Below are 16,661 nucleotides of genomic sequence, written 5' to 3'. Positions count from 1 at the left end.
TATCTTTAACCAGAGCATATACCGGACCCCTGTATCTTTTATTAGGGCCCTACATTCATCAGCATAGCCCAACATCCTTCACCAAAGGCTATTAGAAACCCTCATGATGCTCCTGTCACAGAAGCCCTGCACCATTTACCACAGCTGTATACAGTTCAGAAAAAAAGTACTGCATTATTTTTAATGCATATTAAACCTGCAAAAGTAAATTTTTGAGCAACACATTATTAAAAATAAATAAATGCTACAAATAGTGTGATAGTCCACAGGCAAATTATCTCTGGACAGTTGCACCTAAAGATTTCTCAATGTCCTTTTAAACTAATGATGAGACCAGAACTTGCATAAAAAGAACTACAACCTACAAATGACTGACCTTAAAGCAGCTGGAACAACAGTTACACAATGAATAATCAATAAACTACATCAGTATATTCATTATTGCACCCCAAGCAAAACAATTCTGATTAAAAGAAGCATTTGCATGTCTAAAATTTGCTAATGCCCTAGTCCTATTTCTTATATACAATTGTAATGACAATTTTTAGAGGATTTTAAACTTGCACATCCATGGTTATTTCAGCAAGACGTTGCCAGGCCTCATTCTATACACACTTCAATGGCATGGCTTCAGAGACACAGAATGTGTGTACTTGACTGGCTTGCCTGCATGGAGACTGTTAAGCAGCTAAAGACTTATATCAAGCAAGAATGAATAAAACCAAACCATTGTCATGCTTTCGCTACACAAATACCGATCTCTGGTCTTTAAAAAGTCTCTTTAATTGGAAAGGTGATAGAACACAGTGGTGTTACATCCTTTACCAGAGTGCTACAACCTCCACAATAGTTGTACATCTGTAAACAAAGCCCAGTGGCCAATGCCACCTACACAAATGCTAATACAGAACATTTATTTTAACTAAAATATTCACTAAAATAAGGTTTTATAACCAACCAGGCTGCCGCCGTCTATCTCTCCTATTCCTCATTGAGAAACACATCCAGCCAGCTTGATCAGTCTAATTTAGACTCGCATGGGCACACAGGAACGGGCGCATACGCACAGAAAACTTCCTAAAGCACAGCTAGCTGACAGGTCTCAGACAGCTTATCTCCGTCAGTGCACTGATGCAGTAGTGTAGGAAGAAATGCTCGTCACACAGGGAGAGGAAAAACGAGGGGTAAACTTAAAAAAGTAAAATTTACCTATGGCAGTTGAAACTACAAATGTCTAAAAAAAAAAAACCACCCACTAGTCAGATTCTAAATAACCTTATCAACTGTGTCAGGAAACCAATCAGGGAGGAAGTGTGATGGGAGAATGTCTTGAAATAAAGTGTAAGAGAGAGAACGAAGTCGAGCAGGATTAATCGGGGCTTGATTCCTCTTCTGACACTGGCTGCAGGGTCTCCATCAGCAAAATGATAGATGGTCATTTCCTCATCTCGATCTCTGTCAGATCTCCCGGCGCTCGCTTTAGCTGCCCACCCCCGGTTCTACACATACACAAGCTAAAGCTTCCTTTTCATTAAGAGTCTGTTTTCAAGAGGCAAGCTAAAGCCAGATCTATATTTCATTACTTCACTTCCAAACCACTGTTTGTTTCTATCTCAGTGTTCCACACAAATCCATACACACACAAACTAAATAACACCATTTCACAAGTGATATGTCATGCAGAAGTTCAGTGATAAAGTAGTGTGTAATGCACTTTAACATACACCATATGACCAAGACTAGGTGGACAGCTGACTATGGGCTTAACGGACATTGTATTCCTACACAATTTTAGCCCACTGTCCCAGCTTTTTTGGAATTAGGTGTTGATATTATATAAGTAAAACAAAAGAGACTGAACACTTTGTTTACCACCACTACCTTTTTATTTTGAACCCCATCCAAGCCCAGCGTAAATGCAGTATTGTACTTACATACACCACATTGACGTAGTCATCATCAGAGAGAGTCTCCAGCATTTCACTGACGGACGTTCGGATGAGTTTCAGAGTCAATCCAGACACGCTCCCGCTTCTGAAAAGCAGTGACACAGACATGATACACCAGCTGTACACACAACTCCACACCTGAGCCCACTTTTACCACCCTGGGAACTCTGATAGAGGCAGCACATCCCAGATCAAGCCTGGTTTGATATTTGAAAATGTACTAATATAAAATCCACTCACGCATCCACCAGAATGAGCATGTCCTTAGGAGAGGCAGCACCCTGAACATACCTGTTTAAAACAAAAAATAATGATAGATAGATAGATAGATAGATAGATAGATAGATAGATAGATAGATAGATAGATAGATAGATAGATAGATAGATAGATTGATAGATAGATAGATAGATAGATAGATAGATAGATGGGTGGTTGGGTGGATTAGTGGATGGATAGATGGATGGATAGATGGATGGACGGGAGCCAATTTATCATAACCATTCATTTATTTATTGTCTGTTTTACTACCACTTCATCCTACTCAGGGTCACAATGGATACAATTTACCAAGCCAAAGGTAGGACACACTCGGGACTGGTCAGCACTTCTAAACAATTCAGCACTTTTAAACAAATGTCTGAAAGTTACTCATGCAAAAGTTAAAGTCCAAAAACATACCAAGGTCTGCGACGGACATCGTACAGATCTATTTTACTTGGTGTTTTTCTGGCATCCTTCCATGGAGAAGCTGTGCAAAACAGAAAAACACACATACATATATACACACACATATATATATATATATACAGTGTATCACAAAAGTGAGTACACCCCTCACATTTCTGCAGATATTTAAGTATATCTTTTCATGGGACAACACTGACAAAATGACACTTTGACACAATGAAAAGTAGTCTGTGTGCAGCTTATATAACAGTGTAAATTTATTCTTCCCTCAAAATAACTCAATATACAGCCATTAATGTCTAAACCACCGGCAACAAAAGTGAGTACACCCCTTAGTGAAAGTTCCTGAAGTGTCAATATTTTGTGTGGCCATCATTATTTCCCAGAACTGCCTTAACTCTCCTGGGCATGGAGTTTACCAGAGCTTCACAGGTTGCCACTGGAATGCTTTTCCACTCCTCCATGACGACATCACGGAGCTGGCGGATATTCGAGACTTTGCGCTCCTCCACCTTCCGCTTGAGGATGCCCCAAAGATGTTCTATTGGGTTTAGGTCTGGAGACATGCTTGGCCAGTCCATCACCTTTACCCTCAGCCTCTTCAATAAAGCAGTGGTCGTCTTAGAGGTGTGTTTGGGGTCATTATCATGCTGGAACACTGCCCTGCGACCCAGTTTCTGGAGGGAGGGGATCATGCTCTGCTTCAGTATTTCACAGTACATATTGGAGTTCATGTGTCCCTCAATGAAATGTAACTCCCCAACACCTGCTGCACTCATGCAGCCCCAGACCATGGCATTCCCACCACCATGCTTGACTGTAGGCATGACACACTTATCTTTGTACTCCTCACCTGATTGCCGCCACACATGCTTGAGACCATCTGAACCAAACAAATTAATCTTGGTCTCATCAGACCATAGGACATGGTTCCAGTAATCCATGTCCTTTGTTGACATGTCTTCAGCAAACTGTTTGCGGGCTTTCTTGTGTAGAGATTTCAGAAGAGGCTTCCTTCTGGGGTGACAGCCATGCAGACCAATTTGATGTAGTGTGCGGCGTATGGTCTGAGCACTGACAGGCTGACCCCCCACCTTTTCAATCTCTGCAGCAATGCTGACAGCACTCCTGCGCCTATCTTTTAAAGACAGCAGTTGGATGTGACGCTGAGCACGTGCACTCAGCTTCTTTGGACGACCAACGCGAGGTCTGTTCTGAGTGGACCCTGCTCTTTAAAAACGCTGGATGATCTTGGCCACTGTGCTGCAGCTCAGTTTCAGGGTGTTGGCAATCTTCTTGTAGCCTTGGCCATCTTCATGTAGCGCAACAGTTCGTCTTTTAGGATCCTCAGAGAGTTCTTTGCCATGAGGTGCCATGTTGGAACTTTCAGTGACCAGTATGAGAGAGTGTGAGAGCTGTACTACTAAATTGAACACACCTGCTCCCTATGCACACCTGAGACCTAGTAACACTAACAAGTCACATGACATTTTGGAGGGAAAATGACAAGCAGTGCTCAATTTGGACATTTAGGGGTGTAGTCTCTTAGGGGTGTACTCACTTTTGTTGCCGGTGGTTTAGACATTAATGGCTGTATATTGAGTTATTTTGAGGGAAGAATAAATTTACACTGTTATATAAGCTGCACACAGACTACTTTTCATTGTGTCAAAGTGTCATTTTGTCAGTGTTGTCCCATGAAAAGATATACTTAAATATCTGCAGAAATGTGAGGGGTGTACTCACTTTTGTGATACACTGTATATACTATATATATATATATAAATTCTTACCTTTTTCCTTTAAAAATGTACCACAACAAGATAATCACCTTTCATTTACCTCCCTTATGTAAGACCCAGCATATTTTCTTTACATATTATTGGATTAATCCAAGCAGGATCTACTACACCAATCAGGCATAACATTATGACCACCTTCCTAAAGTTGCCCCAATGTTCCTTTCTTGGACCACTTTTGATAGATACTGGCCACTGCAGACCAGGAACAAGAGCTGCAGTTTTGGAGATGCTCTGACCCAGTTGTCTAGCCATCATAATTTGGCCCTTGTCAAACTCGCCCTCGTCAACTTTGAGGATAAAATGTTCACTTGCTGCCTAATATATCCCCCCCACTAACAGGTGCCGTGATGAAGAGATAATCAGTGTTATTCACTTCACCTGTTAGTGCTCATAATGTTATGCCTGGTCGGTGTATGTTCACTATGTTCAGACTAAGCTTTTAAAACAGTGGTATACAGTAGAACTGAATCTAATAAATGTAAGCTTTAAAATGCAAATCCACCCATAAGTGACAAGATAATTTAAATATAGAAACAGATGTCAATAAAATATTAGTTCAGGAACCCTGTGGCTATAAATGGGGAAACATGCTGTGGAGTTGTAAGTCTAACCAATAAAAGGAAAAGGTTTTGTGTTCCTCTCACTGACTGACTACAGCTTTAATTAGTGGATGCAAACGTATAAATAAAATTAAAAAAAAATACAAAAGCAATATTCTCAAATTCAAAATGTTTCTAGTTAAAATTTATGATAAATTTGAGAAGTCTAGTCTTAAACCACAGATTAAATGTGTCATTTTAAAAAAGGTTAAACATGTTCTTTTGCAAAACATTACTAAAAACATTATAACAAGTCTAAATTTAAACCATACGTTATATTTTATAATAACTATCCATTATTAATGGTGTTCCTTTATAAATCTGAACTGCTTTACTAAAAACCCTTACCAGGCATTTTATTAAATAAAGTTTTCTTGTAGTTGTAGTCAAGTGGTTAAAGTACTGGACTAGTAATCAAAAGGTCACTTGTTCAAGCCCCACCACTGCCAGGTTGTCACTGTTGGGCCCTTGAGCAAGACCCTCAATTGCTTAGACTGTGTTCTGTCAAAGTAAGTAAGCGACAGTAAGTCGCTTTGGATAAAAGCGTCTGCTAAATGCAGAAAATGTAAATGTCTGTTTATTTATTGGTCATGTATTAATCTAAAGCTGCCATATAGGTGCACTTAATGGGTATACTACTACTGACTGTAGTCCATCTGCTGCTTTGTACACGCTGACGTTTCCACAGGACCCCAAGGACCACATATGAATTGGCTGGTGAACCATTCTAAGCACTGTAATGGCACTAACCTGACACGACATGTACAAGTGTGTTTTTGATACAGCAGTTATGTTGGGATGTTTACACAATTCACCACTAATGCTGGCAGGAGAATGAAAGGCTGGAGGAGAATTAAACCAGATTGTGCAATAAATAAAGAATATAGCACATGGTAGATAAACCATAAAAGACTAACAGGGCATGTGGGCCAAATAAATAGCCCAGTCAGTAAAAACTGCACTAGTGATGAAACACTAATACTAGTAAAACACACTCCTGTGCATTGCCCACCACTTCAGTAATATCTGGTCAGTAGGGGTGTTGTGAGGGTGGTAACAAAGTGTACAGAGCATCATATGGAATACAGTCAGTGATCATGTACACGCAAAGCACATCTAGAACAGATCTACTTAATAAAGTGTCTATATATATATATATATATATATACAGCATATATATATATATATATATATATATATATATATATATATATATATATATTAGGGCTGTCAAACGATTAAAATTTTTAATCGCGATTAATCTCAGAATTTCATATAGTTAATCGCGATTAATCGCATTAAAAAAAAATCTGTGTAAATGTTATAGAAAACAAGGATTTTTAAGTGAAATGTTACAATTAAAATGGTGAACACATTTTATGCTAAATGTACTTATGTTAAAAACTGCTGGGACAAGAGAAAACTGTAAGGGAGTTTATTCACTCACATACTAGGCAGTAAATGTCAGATTGTAGGTTAGAATTTCTCCATCAGCAAACATTGTAGATCAGCGGTGCTTTAGGTGGGATAAGGCGTAGTTATTGTATCAGACTTGTCTGTGGTTGTATCGTGACGATGGTTTGATGGACGTTTCTACACGAAGTGAGTGTGTTTTGACCCTTTGGGGCTTCCATAGTTCATGAACTAACGTGCTCGACTCAGCTTTCCGGTATTCGGTACAGAAGAAGAAGTTAATTAAGTGTAATAAAGTGTTCTGCTCCCGACAACTTGTGAATATAGCGTGTATTTATTTCTTTATTATGCAAGTGCATCACTACCACGATCGGTTACATTATGTTAACAAACCGCAAATGAAAAACGGTGGCAAGTCCGACATTAAAACGTTTGTTCTACCAGTCAAGTGTCAACATGAACTAGAATTTGCGTTAATGGCACTAATTTTTTTAATCGCGTTAAATTGAGGTCGCGTTAATGCGTTATTATCGCGTTAACTTCGACAGCCCTAATATATATATATATATATATATACAGTATATATATATACAGTGTATCACAAAAGTGAGTACACCCCTCACATTTCTGCAAATATTTCATTATATCTTTTCATGGGACAACACTATAGACATGAAACTTGGATGTAACTTAGAGTAGTCAGTGTACAACTTGTATAGCAGTGTAGATTTACTGTCTTCTGAAAATAACTCAACACACAGCCATTAATGTCCAAATAGCTGGCAACATAAGTGAGTACACCCCACAGTGAACATGTCCAAATTGTGCCCAAATGTGTCGTTGTCCCTTTCTGGTGTCATGTGTCAAGGTCCCAGGTGTAAATGGGGAGCAGGGCTGTTAAATTTGGTGTTTTGGGTACAATTCTCTCATACTGGCCACTGGATATTCAACATGGCACCTCATGGCAAAGAACTCTCTGAGGATGTGAGAAATAGAATTGTTGCTCTCCACAAAGATGGCCTGGGCTATAAGAAGATTGCTAACACCCTGAAACTGAGCTACAGCATGGTGGCCAAGGTCATACAGCGGTTTTCCAGGACAGGTTCCACTCGGAACAGGCTTCGCCAGGGTCGACCAAAGAAGTCGAGTCCACGTGTTCGGCGTCATATCCAGAGGTTGGCTTTAAAAAATAGACACATGAGTGCTGCCAGCATTGCTGCAGAGGTTGAAGACGTGGGAGGTCAGCCTGTCAGTGCTCAGACCATACGCCGCACACTGCATCAACTCGGTCTGCATGGTCGTCATCCCAGAAGGAAGCTGACGCACAAGAAAGCCCGCAAACAGTTTGCTGAAGACAAGCAGTCCAAGAACATGGATTACTGGAATGCCCTGTGGTCTGACGAGACCAAGATAAACTTGTTTGGCTCAGATGGTGTCCAGCATGTGTGGTGGCGCCCTGGTGAGAAGTACCAAGACAACTGTATCTTGCCTACAGTCAAGCATGGTGGTGGTAGCATCATGGTCTTGGGCTGCATGAGTGTTGCTGGCACTGGGGAGCTGCAGTTCATTGAGGGAAACATGAATTCCAACATGTACTGTGACATTCTGAAACAGAGCATGATCCCCTCCCTTCGAAAACTGGGCCTCATGGCAGTTTTCCAACAGGATAACGACCCCAAACACAACCTCCAAGATGACAACTGCCTTGCTGAGGAAGCTGAAGGTAAAGGTGATGGACTAAACCCAATTGAGCACCTGTGGCGCATCCTCAAGTGGAAGGTGAAGGAGTTCAAGGTGTCTAACATCCACCAGCTCCGTGATGTCATCATGGAGGAGTGGAAGAGGATTCCAGTAGCAACCTGTGCAGCTCTGGTGAATTCCATGCCCAGGAGGGTTCAGGCAGTGCTGGATAATAATGGTGGTCACACAAAATATTGACACTTTGGGCACAATTTGGACATGTTCACTGTGGGGTGTACTCACTTATGTTGCCAGCCATTTAGACATTAATGGCTGTGTGTTGAGTTATTTTCAGAAGACAGTAAATCTACACTGCTATACAAGTTGTACACTGACTACTCTAAGTTATATCCAAGTTTTATTTCTATAGTGTTGTCCCATGAAAAGATATAATGAAATATTTGCAGAAATGTGAGGGGTGTACTCACTTTTGTGATACACTGTATATATATATATATATATATATATGTGTGTATATGTATATTTGTATTTGTGTATAGTAATCACATCACTATAGCGTTATGTTGCACAATATATGTTTAGTATTATGTTCAGTTTCTGCACTACTTTCTCATTTTTGCACAACTGTTTCACTTTAATTACTTCTATTTTACTTTAAGTTGCTTCAATTTTTTTTATATATTTTTAATTATATATTTAAGTTCTTTTCTTAATTTCAATTTAAAATTTTCTAATTTTCTACACTTTACATTTTAAAAAACATTTCTATTTTTTGTATATATATTTTGTATACGTATATATATTAAATATATATTTTGTTTATTTTGTAATTACTGTGGCCGAGCAGTCACTAAAGCATTTCACTGCCAGTTGTACTGTGTATGACTATGTAGTATAACAATGTATGTTACAAATAAACCTTGATTTGATTTTTGATTTGGTGTCACTATGCCGTCATGGCTTTGTGATGGTTGGCAGCACAGATGAGTCTATGACCCAGTAGGTGTTCATGTATAACAAGCTGATACAGTGAATCTTGGCTTGTTACTGTATGGGGATTATTGCAACGCATCTACATAACTGTATTTTAAATGTCATAGTGCAGCAGTGCTAATGTCAGATTTAATGAGGCTGTTGTAACTAATGAGCCACCCTCACACACAAACACGCATGTACAGAGGCACACTGGCTTATCTGCTCCACTGAGTGCTCAGATCATTAAGAAAAATGAAAAGGAAACTTGAGTAAAAACGCACAAGAAATGGTAAAATCTAACAGCATTTAATAAAAGCAGCATCCGAACGTCCAGATCAGCTTTCCGATAAAGTAATTGTGTCTTTAAGTGTCTAGTAGCAGCCACAGCTGATAGGTGGTGAAATGATTTATTACTATTTCATATGGCTGTGGAAGAAATATTAGCCAACTTGCCATCTCAGAACTGCTTTCCATTAGACATCCAGCAGGTTTGTTGTCGGGATGTTGTAGCCTAGTGGTCCTGGACTAGTTTGTTTGTTTGTTTGTTTGTTTGTTTGTTTGTTTGTTTATTAGGATTTTAACGTCATGGTTTTGGTTACATTCATGACAGGAACGGTAGTTACTCATTACACAAGATTCATCAGTTCACAAGGTTATATCAAACACAGTCATGGACAATTTTGTATCCCCAATTTACCTCACGCAAGTCTTTGGACTGTGGGAGGAAACCGGAGCACCTGCAGGAAACCCACATGGACACGGGAAGAACATGCAAACTCCACACAGAAAGGACACGGACCTTCTTGCTGTGAGGCGACAATGCTACCCACTTAGCCACTGCGTCGCCCTTACTTGACTAGTAAGCAGAAGGGCAGTGGTCCACTGCCAGGTTGCTGCTGTTGGGCCCTTGAGCAAGGCCCTTAACCCTCAATTGCTAAGACTGTGTACTGTCAGAGTACTGTAAGTCGCTTTGGACAAAGGCGTCTGCTAAATGCCAAAAATGTCAATGTAAGATTTTCGAACATAATATTAAATGCTGCATTTGCGTTTTACCACACATTAAAAACACATTGTCCGGGGTGCCCAGGTGGCACAGCGGGATATTTCGCTGGCACACCAATGCCGAGATTCTGCACTCCACGGTTCTAACTCGGTGTTGCCACCGGTCGACTGGGCGCCATCTGGCGGGCACAATTAGCAGTGCCTGCAGCAGATACTAATTGCCCACTGTATCTGCAGGGTGGGGGCCGGACTACGTGTGGGGTGGGATCTTCATACGCTGTGTAAGGACCCTGAGCGGTGAAAGAGACGCCTGTGCAGAGGCGAGAAGAGGAGAGCTGTGCACGTGTCGGAAGAGGCGTGTACAGCGACGTGCTCTCCTCGGATGCAATCGGGTATCCCTCAGCAGCGGAAGACAAGGAGGAGAAAATGCATAAAAAATACACTGTCCCAAAAGGTTAGGAGATAATCCATGTGCTTTTTAACACATTGTATGTCAACACTGAGGTTTATCTTGTTTAATATTGTGTAGTCATGAACAACGACCTTATCTGAGGCTAAAACTCTGCAGTTCCTCTGTTATTTTGATTTATATTATAATAATAATAGAGCCATAGATAAATTCACTTTTGCACTGCACAATCATGGTGGTCTTGTAAGATAATTACTTGTCACACTGTATGACTTTATTCAAAAATATCTTGACAGATTTGACACTGTGCCAGACCAAGTGTGCCAGTCTCTGATTATACAATGAGGGTTTTTTTTTTTAATGACAGACCTGTGAATACATTGTCATGCCACATCAATCACAACAATAAAAACAAGCTCTCGACTTAATGGTGTCAGTTTTATGTCTAGATACAACATGATGAGGGAAAAAAGTTTGGAGTCTATGATGTCTGAGTAAAGAACAACATGGAACACCAACTATTTAAGGAAAACTTGAGGTTCGAGGGATATTTTCTCACCTATTAGTCACTATGACACTGCAGGATGGGTCAAGCAAAGCTCATTTGTAAAAATACAATTTGAGCAAATCTTAAGCTGGTAATTTAAATAAGCTTACTTAAAAGAATTATTATTTGAGTTTAGTGTATCTTTCTCTTTCATCCTCCTATTGGTTGATCTTATGGGGTGTCAAACTCATTTTCACCAAGGGCCACATCTGCATTATGGTGGCTCTCAAATAGGCTGATTGTAACGTTCCCTGCTCTGATTACTGTCTGCCTTTTAAGTCTTGGACAATTTGTTGTTTTTCTTGGAGGCTAAATTCTGTGTTTGGTGTCAAAATGCTAAATTTATACTGTATATTTATAATGTATATCTACTGTACATTTATATTGTACTCCTTTACCACAGACACGGCCTCATAACACAAGAGACGTACAGTTTGTTCTTCTTGAAGCACAAACTTGTATTCACTTCCCATCTTTCACTAAATTTCCTCCTTCTGCTTCAATTTTCTCTTCTTGTACATTTTGGGATGATTTGTAAATATTTCTCCACATCACTTGTTGGAAAACCGCCTCAGTTAAACGCTGCTGTGGAAACACTGCCATCTAGTGGTGGGATGCGGTCACTTTGCGGGTCACAAAATCGGCATACATTGTGGGAGATGCAGTTTATATACGATTTTACAGTGTATTTTAAGACAATCATACGTCTTTTAAGCTCTCGCGGGCAACATAAAATGCTGTGGCGGGCCGGATTTGGTGCATGTGTTATACCTGATTTAAACAGTAGTTCTTTTTTTTTGTTTTTGTTTTTTTTTGTTGCAGCAGCACTAAATTGGTGCTGTTAAGCAAATCACATTTTGTATTCCAACACCACAAATCCAAACACAGGACCAATATATATATATATTTAACGATGAGCACTTTTGTTCATTTTGGTTTGACTTTGTAAGCTTCAACATGAGCCAATTAAACAAATTTAAAACATCCAGGCTTGATTCCAGCCAAAACATAAATTTACTATATAAATTACACTCACTCACTTCAGTCTGATAATGTGTATGCTGTTTTTGGTCTATTAATGAATATAAATGTTTTAAAATATATTCTGTGAGTTTTTATTAGTATGACATATGGAGAGACACTTAAAAAGGAGGCAATTAGAAAGAAGCAATTATTTTTTCCCACCACAGTAGAGAGTATACAACAGAAAGCCTCATTTGCCAATGTGTCTAGTCCCTTAATAAGCCTTTCCCCCCCCCTGTCTTATATTCCTCTTTTTTCTTGCTCTGCCTATTAGTCTTATTAAGCCTTATGCATCAATATCACTAAGAAAAAAGTTGTACAAATATGCAAATTTGTGTATTAGGTGTATTTTACAAAATACAAAACCCTATTGATGTACCTTCGGTTAAAATCAAATACAGTGATACAGTGGAGCTGATAAAATTGGCAGTGAGTGTAGAAACAGGGAGGTGGTTTTAATGTTATGGTTGATCAGTGTAAACAAACTATAAAGAAAACAGCCAGTAATGATGGACCTGAAATGAATAAAAATGATCTAAGTGGTTCATTACTTCTCTATCATTAAGGCTCTGGAGGCTTTACTCAACTCTCCACTGAGCAGATAAACATTAGATAGACATTTTGTTCAATTAAATGATAATGTCAGATGCTCTATTTGGTTAGAAACATATGCACTTTCAAAAAGGTGGTGATAGTGAAGCTGTATTAGAGGTAAAAACTCTCTCTTGTGTGATATGAAGAGACAGTCGTGCTGGTTTAGCTGTAGTTAGTGCTAAATATTTTCCCCAGTGCGCCAGTCTGAAAAACAAAGACTTGTCCAGTAACATTGACGTGTGACACCCAGCACAGTTGTAAAAAGATTGTCACAATAGATTCAGACCTTTTCTTAAACGCACACATTAGTAATATTACTATTGCAAAAAATAAAAGATATACTTTCTGTTAATGATGCTGAAACTTCAGCATAAAATCATCAATATTTATGCCCGTGATAATGAAAGTGTTTTCAATTATTCAGTTCATTCTCAGTTCACTGTAAGCGCACCTGATAAGACTGCTAATAAGTGTAGGTGTAAATTGGCTTCATAAACTCGATGTGTGAACAGGATTCTGTCCTGGATAATTACAAAAACGTACCGGGGTAGTAGCGGGCGAGTCCTGTAGCACTGCCAAACACTTGCCAGAGTAACGTAGGATCCTCTTCCTTGTTCTTCTTGAACACATCCTCCAGTGCTTCTGTCCAGTTCAGCTCATTTAACACGATGGTGGCTGAACACAAGTGAAAAAAAAAAGGTTTTTAGGATCTACAAGCTGGGTAAAAATACAGATACAGTGGTATAAACCAAAACGCAAAATAAGTCCTGGGGTCATACACATGACTTGTTGCTTGCATAGACTATAAAGTGTGGCGAAAGTATTTGCCCCCTTGCTAACTTTGATTTTGCATATTTGTCACACTTGTATGTTTCATACCATCATACTAATTTTAATATTATACAAAAATAGCCCAAGTAAATACAAAATGCCTTTTAATAAGAATTGTATTCATTAAAAGAAAAATGCTGTTCATCTTTACCTGGATCTATCAATTACTTTTTCATATGGATAGAGGTATTGAATAATCCCTTATCTTCAATAAAAGGAACGATCATTTAAAAGCTGCATTTTGTGTTGTATTTATAGTATAATAATCAGGTGAGGGGCGGCACGGTGGCTCGGTGGGTAGCACTGTCGCCTCACAGCAAGAAGGTCCTGGGTTCGATCCCCAGGCGGGGCGGTCCGGATCCGTTCTGTGCGGAGTTTGCATGTTCTCCCCGTGTCTGCGTGGGTTTCCTCCGGGAGCTCCGGTTTCCTCCCACAGTCCAAAAACATGCAGTCAGGTTAATTGAAGACACTGAATTGCCCTATAAGTGAATGGGTGTGTGTGTATGTGTGTCTGCCCTGCGATGGACTGGCGTCCCGTCCAGGGTGTTACAGTGTGCCTTGCGTCCATTGAAAAGCTGGGATAGGCTCCAGCACCCCACGCGACCCTAATTGGATAAGTGGATAAAAAAATAAATGAATGAATGAATGTATGGTCAAAAGTAAGAGGATACCAGACCATGTTTGTTGGTTGCACCATTTTATGGGGTGTAATTTATATGTTAATATTAGGGCTGTCAAACGATTAAAATTTTTAATCGCGATTAATCTCAGAATTTTACATAGTTAATCGCGATTAATCGCATTAAAAAAAATCTGTGTAAATGTTATAGAAAACAAGGATTTTTAAGTGAAATGTTACAATTAAAATGGTGAACATATTTTATGCTAAATGTACTTATGTTAAAAACTGCTGGGACAAGAGAAAACTGTAAGGGAGTTTTATTCACTCACATACTAGGCAGTAATACTATCTAGCAGAGACCCTTGACTTCGTATAAATGTCAGATGCGCAGTTATTGTAACAGACTTTTCTGTGGTTGTATTGTGACGATGGTTTGATGGACGTTTCTACACAAAGTGAGTGTGTTTTCACTAGGGATGCATCGATACCATTTTTTCCCAACCGAGTACAAGTACATGTATTTTTGTACTCGCCGATACCTATTTAGAATGATGCAATCTGGAGCATTATGGAATAGTTTAGTTTTTAGTGTAAAATAGTGCAGTGGAACAGTTGCTTGGGTTGCCATCACTAATTGTAAAAAAAAAAAAACACCGCACAGACATCATTGAGAAAGCTTCTGACAAGCTAACGTAAACGTTCATTAATAAACGCACGTAATTAACGTTGTGCACATCATACATGCGATGCGATTCTGCTGATTGAAATATTTACTTTAAAAAGATAATACAGTCCGATCCCATCTGAGCCGATTCTATCAGCACGTTCGTGGTTCACCTCGGTAAATCGTAAACGACTCTGAGTCGACTCCCGCTCTGTGGTAATAACCAGTATAATTAAGCCTGAGCTTTATAAGGTAAGCGAGTCACACAAAATGTTCTGTAGTATTTGGTGTTTATTTACAACCGCATCATTCATTATAACAGTAAACACGGAGAGATGACTGAGAAAAGAAACTTACGCTGCGCTTACAATGAATCGATTCCTGAATCACTTGTATCGACACTGTGAACAGAGTATTGAACACAAACAGCCGTCGCTGCTTTTGTAACCGGTTATCTTCACTGTTAGCTCTATTTTTAAGGGTTTTTTTTTTTGTCAAACGGAACTAAATAACATTAAACGTGCGTGTGAGCGTGGTCAGTGAGAATAATTCAATCTGTCTCCCGTGGGTGAAAAATGAATTGCTTTAGTTTTAGAAGTGAAAAAATCTCGTAATGTAATTAGTGAGTTAACGGCACTATTTTTTTTAATCGCGTTAAATTGAGAATGCGTTAATGCGTTATTATCGCGTTAACTTCGACAGCCCTAGTTAATATTAATTAATATACAGTTGAATTCTTCCCCCCTCCGAGTGTAATATTCAGTACTTTGCACAAGATTTTGGAGTATGTCTGTGGAAATGTGTGCCCATTCAATTTCAAGAAAAAAAGAGTATTTTTTCTGTGGTCAGGCATTGATGTTGGGCAAGAAATGTTTTAAATGGGTGGAAAATACTGTATGTTCTTACACAGACATCTCATCAAGCCATGCTTTATGGACCTCGCTTTAGTTCACAATCATGGTTGGCATTGGTGCCAACATTGATTAGCTAATAATTGACAAGTAATAGGTCAGTTGGAGATGTCTATAGTTAGTGCATGATGCTCACTGCAATATGCATGAATTCAAAGGCAAATCAAGAATGCGCAGCCATAATGCTGTACCCAAAAGCAGATGAACATGTAAATGAATGAGTGAGGGAATAAAATTGAGAACTGCCCTACTCACACCCATCAAGACGTGTAACTTACACCTCCGTCTTTCCCCTACTCCTACCTTTATTAGCCACAGAGGGCTCTCCAGCACTGATGGACTTTATTACATCTTTACTAAGGAAACCATGGCAACCTACAATCACCTTATCAAATCTTATCTCAGCATAAGTGTCGTGCAGTGACACCCCTGCTGAAAGAGCTGGTGAAGAATATGTTCATTGGAAAAGGAAAGTGTCCTATTTGTCAACATTAAGTCTAATGAAGCATGCAAAATGCACTGTTGTACCAGCTATAACAATTTATTTTGATACGCTGGCCGAGGGTGTGACAGATATAAGGGGGTTTGTTATGATGTATGCATGAGCTTGGCTTTTAGTTTTACTGAAACCAGATCATGGCCCTTCTGAGAGAAATTGTTCAATAAATCACTTTAGAAATGAGCTTTTATTCCCTCTCTTTAAAATCCCGGCTGTTTTCCAAAGCAAATATTAACAGAACACTGTGACTTATAGTATTTCAGATAAATAATCACAATAATGATAATTCAGCTAATAATTCAGCAATTATCCACCAGATAGATCTGGCGCCACCCAGAAACAGACATACAGAGCAGAAATACATGGTGGGCAGCGTCCCAATCCTAAGCACAGCTTTACTACTTTTACATTTTCAGCATTTAGCAGACGCCT

The 16,661-nt window shown here is 39.2% G+C and overlaps 1 protein-coding gene across 2 annotated transcripts in view; it reads right to left on the bottom strand.

The window, feature by feature from the left end:
* The window catches only part of LOC134323335 (voltage-dependent calcium channel subunit alpha-2/delta-1), a 123,844-nt gene that overhangs the window by 50,971 nt on the left and 56,212 nt on the right, over nucleotides 1-16,661 (bottom strand). For both annotated transcript variants that reach the window (XM_063004832.1, XM_063004833.1), the window contains exons 7-10: nucleotides 13,246-13,377; nucleotides 2,629-2,698; nucleotides 2,190-2,240; nucleotides 1,935-2,034 (exon numbers count right to left, since the gene is read on the bottom strand). In XM_063004832.1, the coding sequence (XP_062860902.1) occupies nucleotides 1,935-2,034; nucleotides 2,190-2,240; nucleotides 2,629-2,698; nucleotides 13,246-13,377 (353 nt within the window). The remainder of the gene's footprint in view (nucleotides 1-1,934; nucleotides 2,035-2,189; nucleotides 2,241-2,628; nucleotides 2,699-13,245; nucleotides 13,378-16,661) is intronic.

This window comes from Trichomycterus rosablanca, chromosome 11 (assembly GCF_030014385.1).
Source record: "Trichomycterus rosablanca isolate fTriRos1 chromosome 11, fTriRos1.hap1, whole genome shotgun sequence".
NCBI lineage: Eukaryota > Metazoa > Chordata > Actinopteri > Siluriformes > Trichomycteridae > Trichomycterus > Trichomycterus rosablanca.
This window is presented reverse-complemented; position numbering and strand designations above follow the sequence as displayed.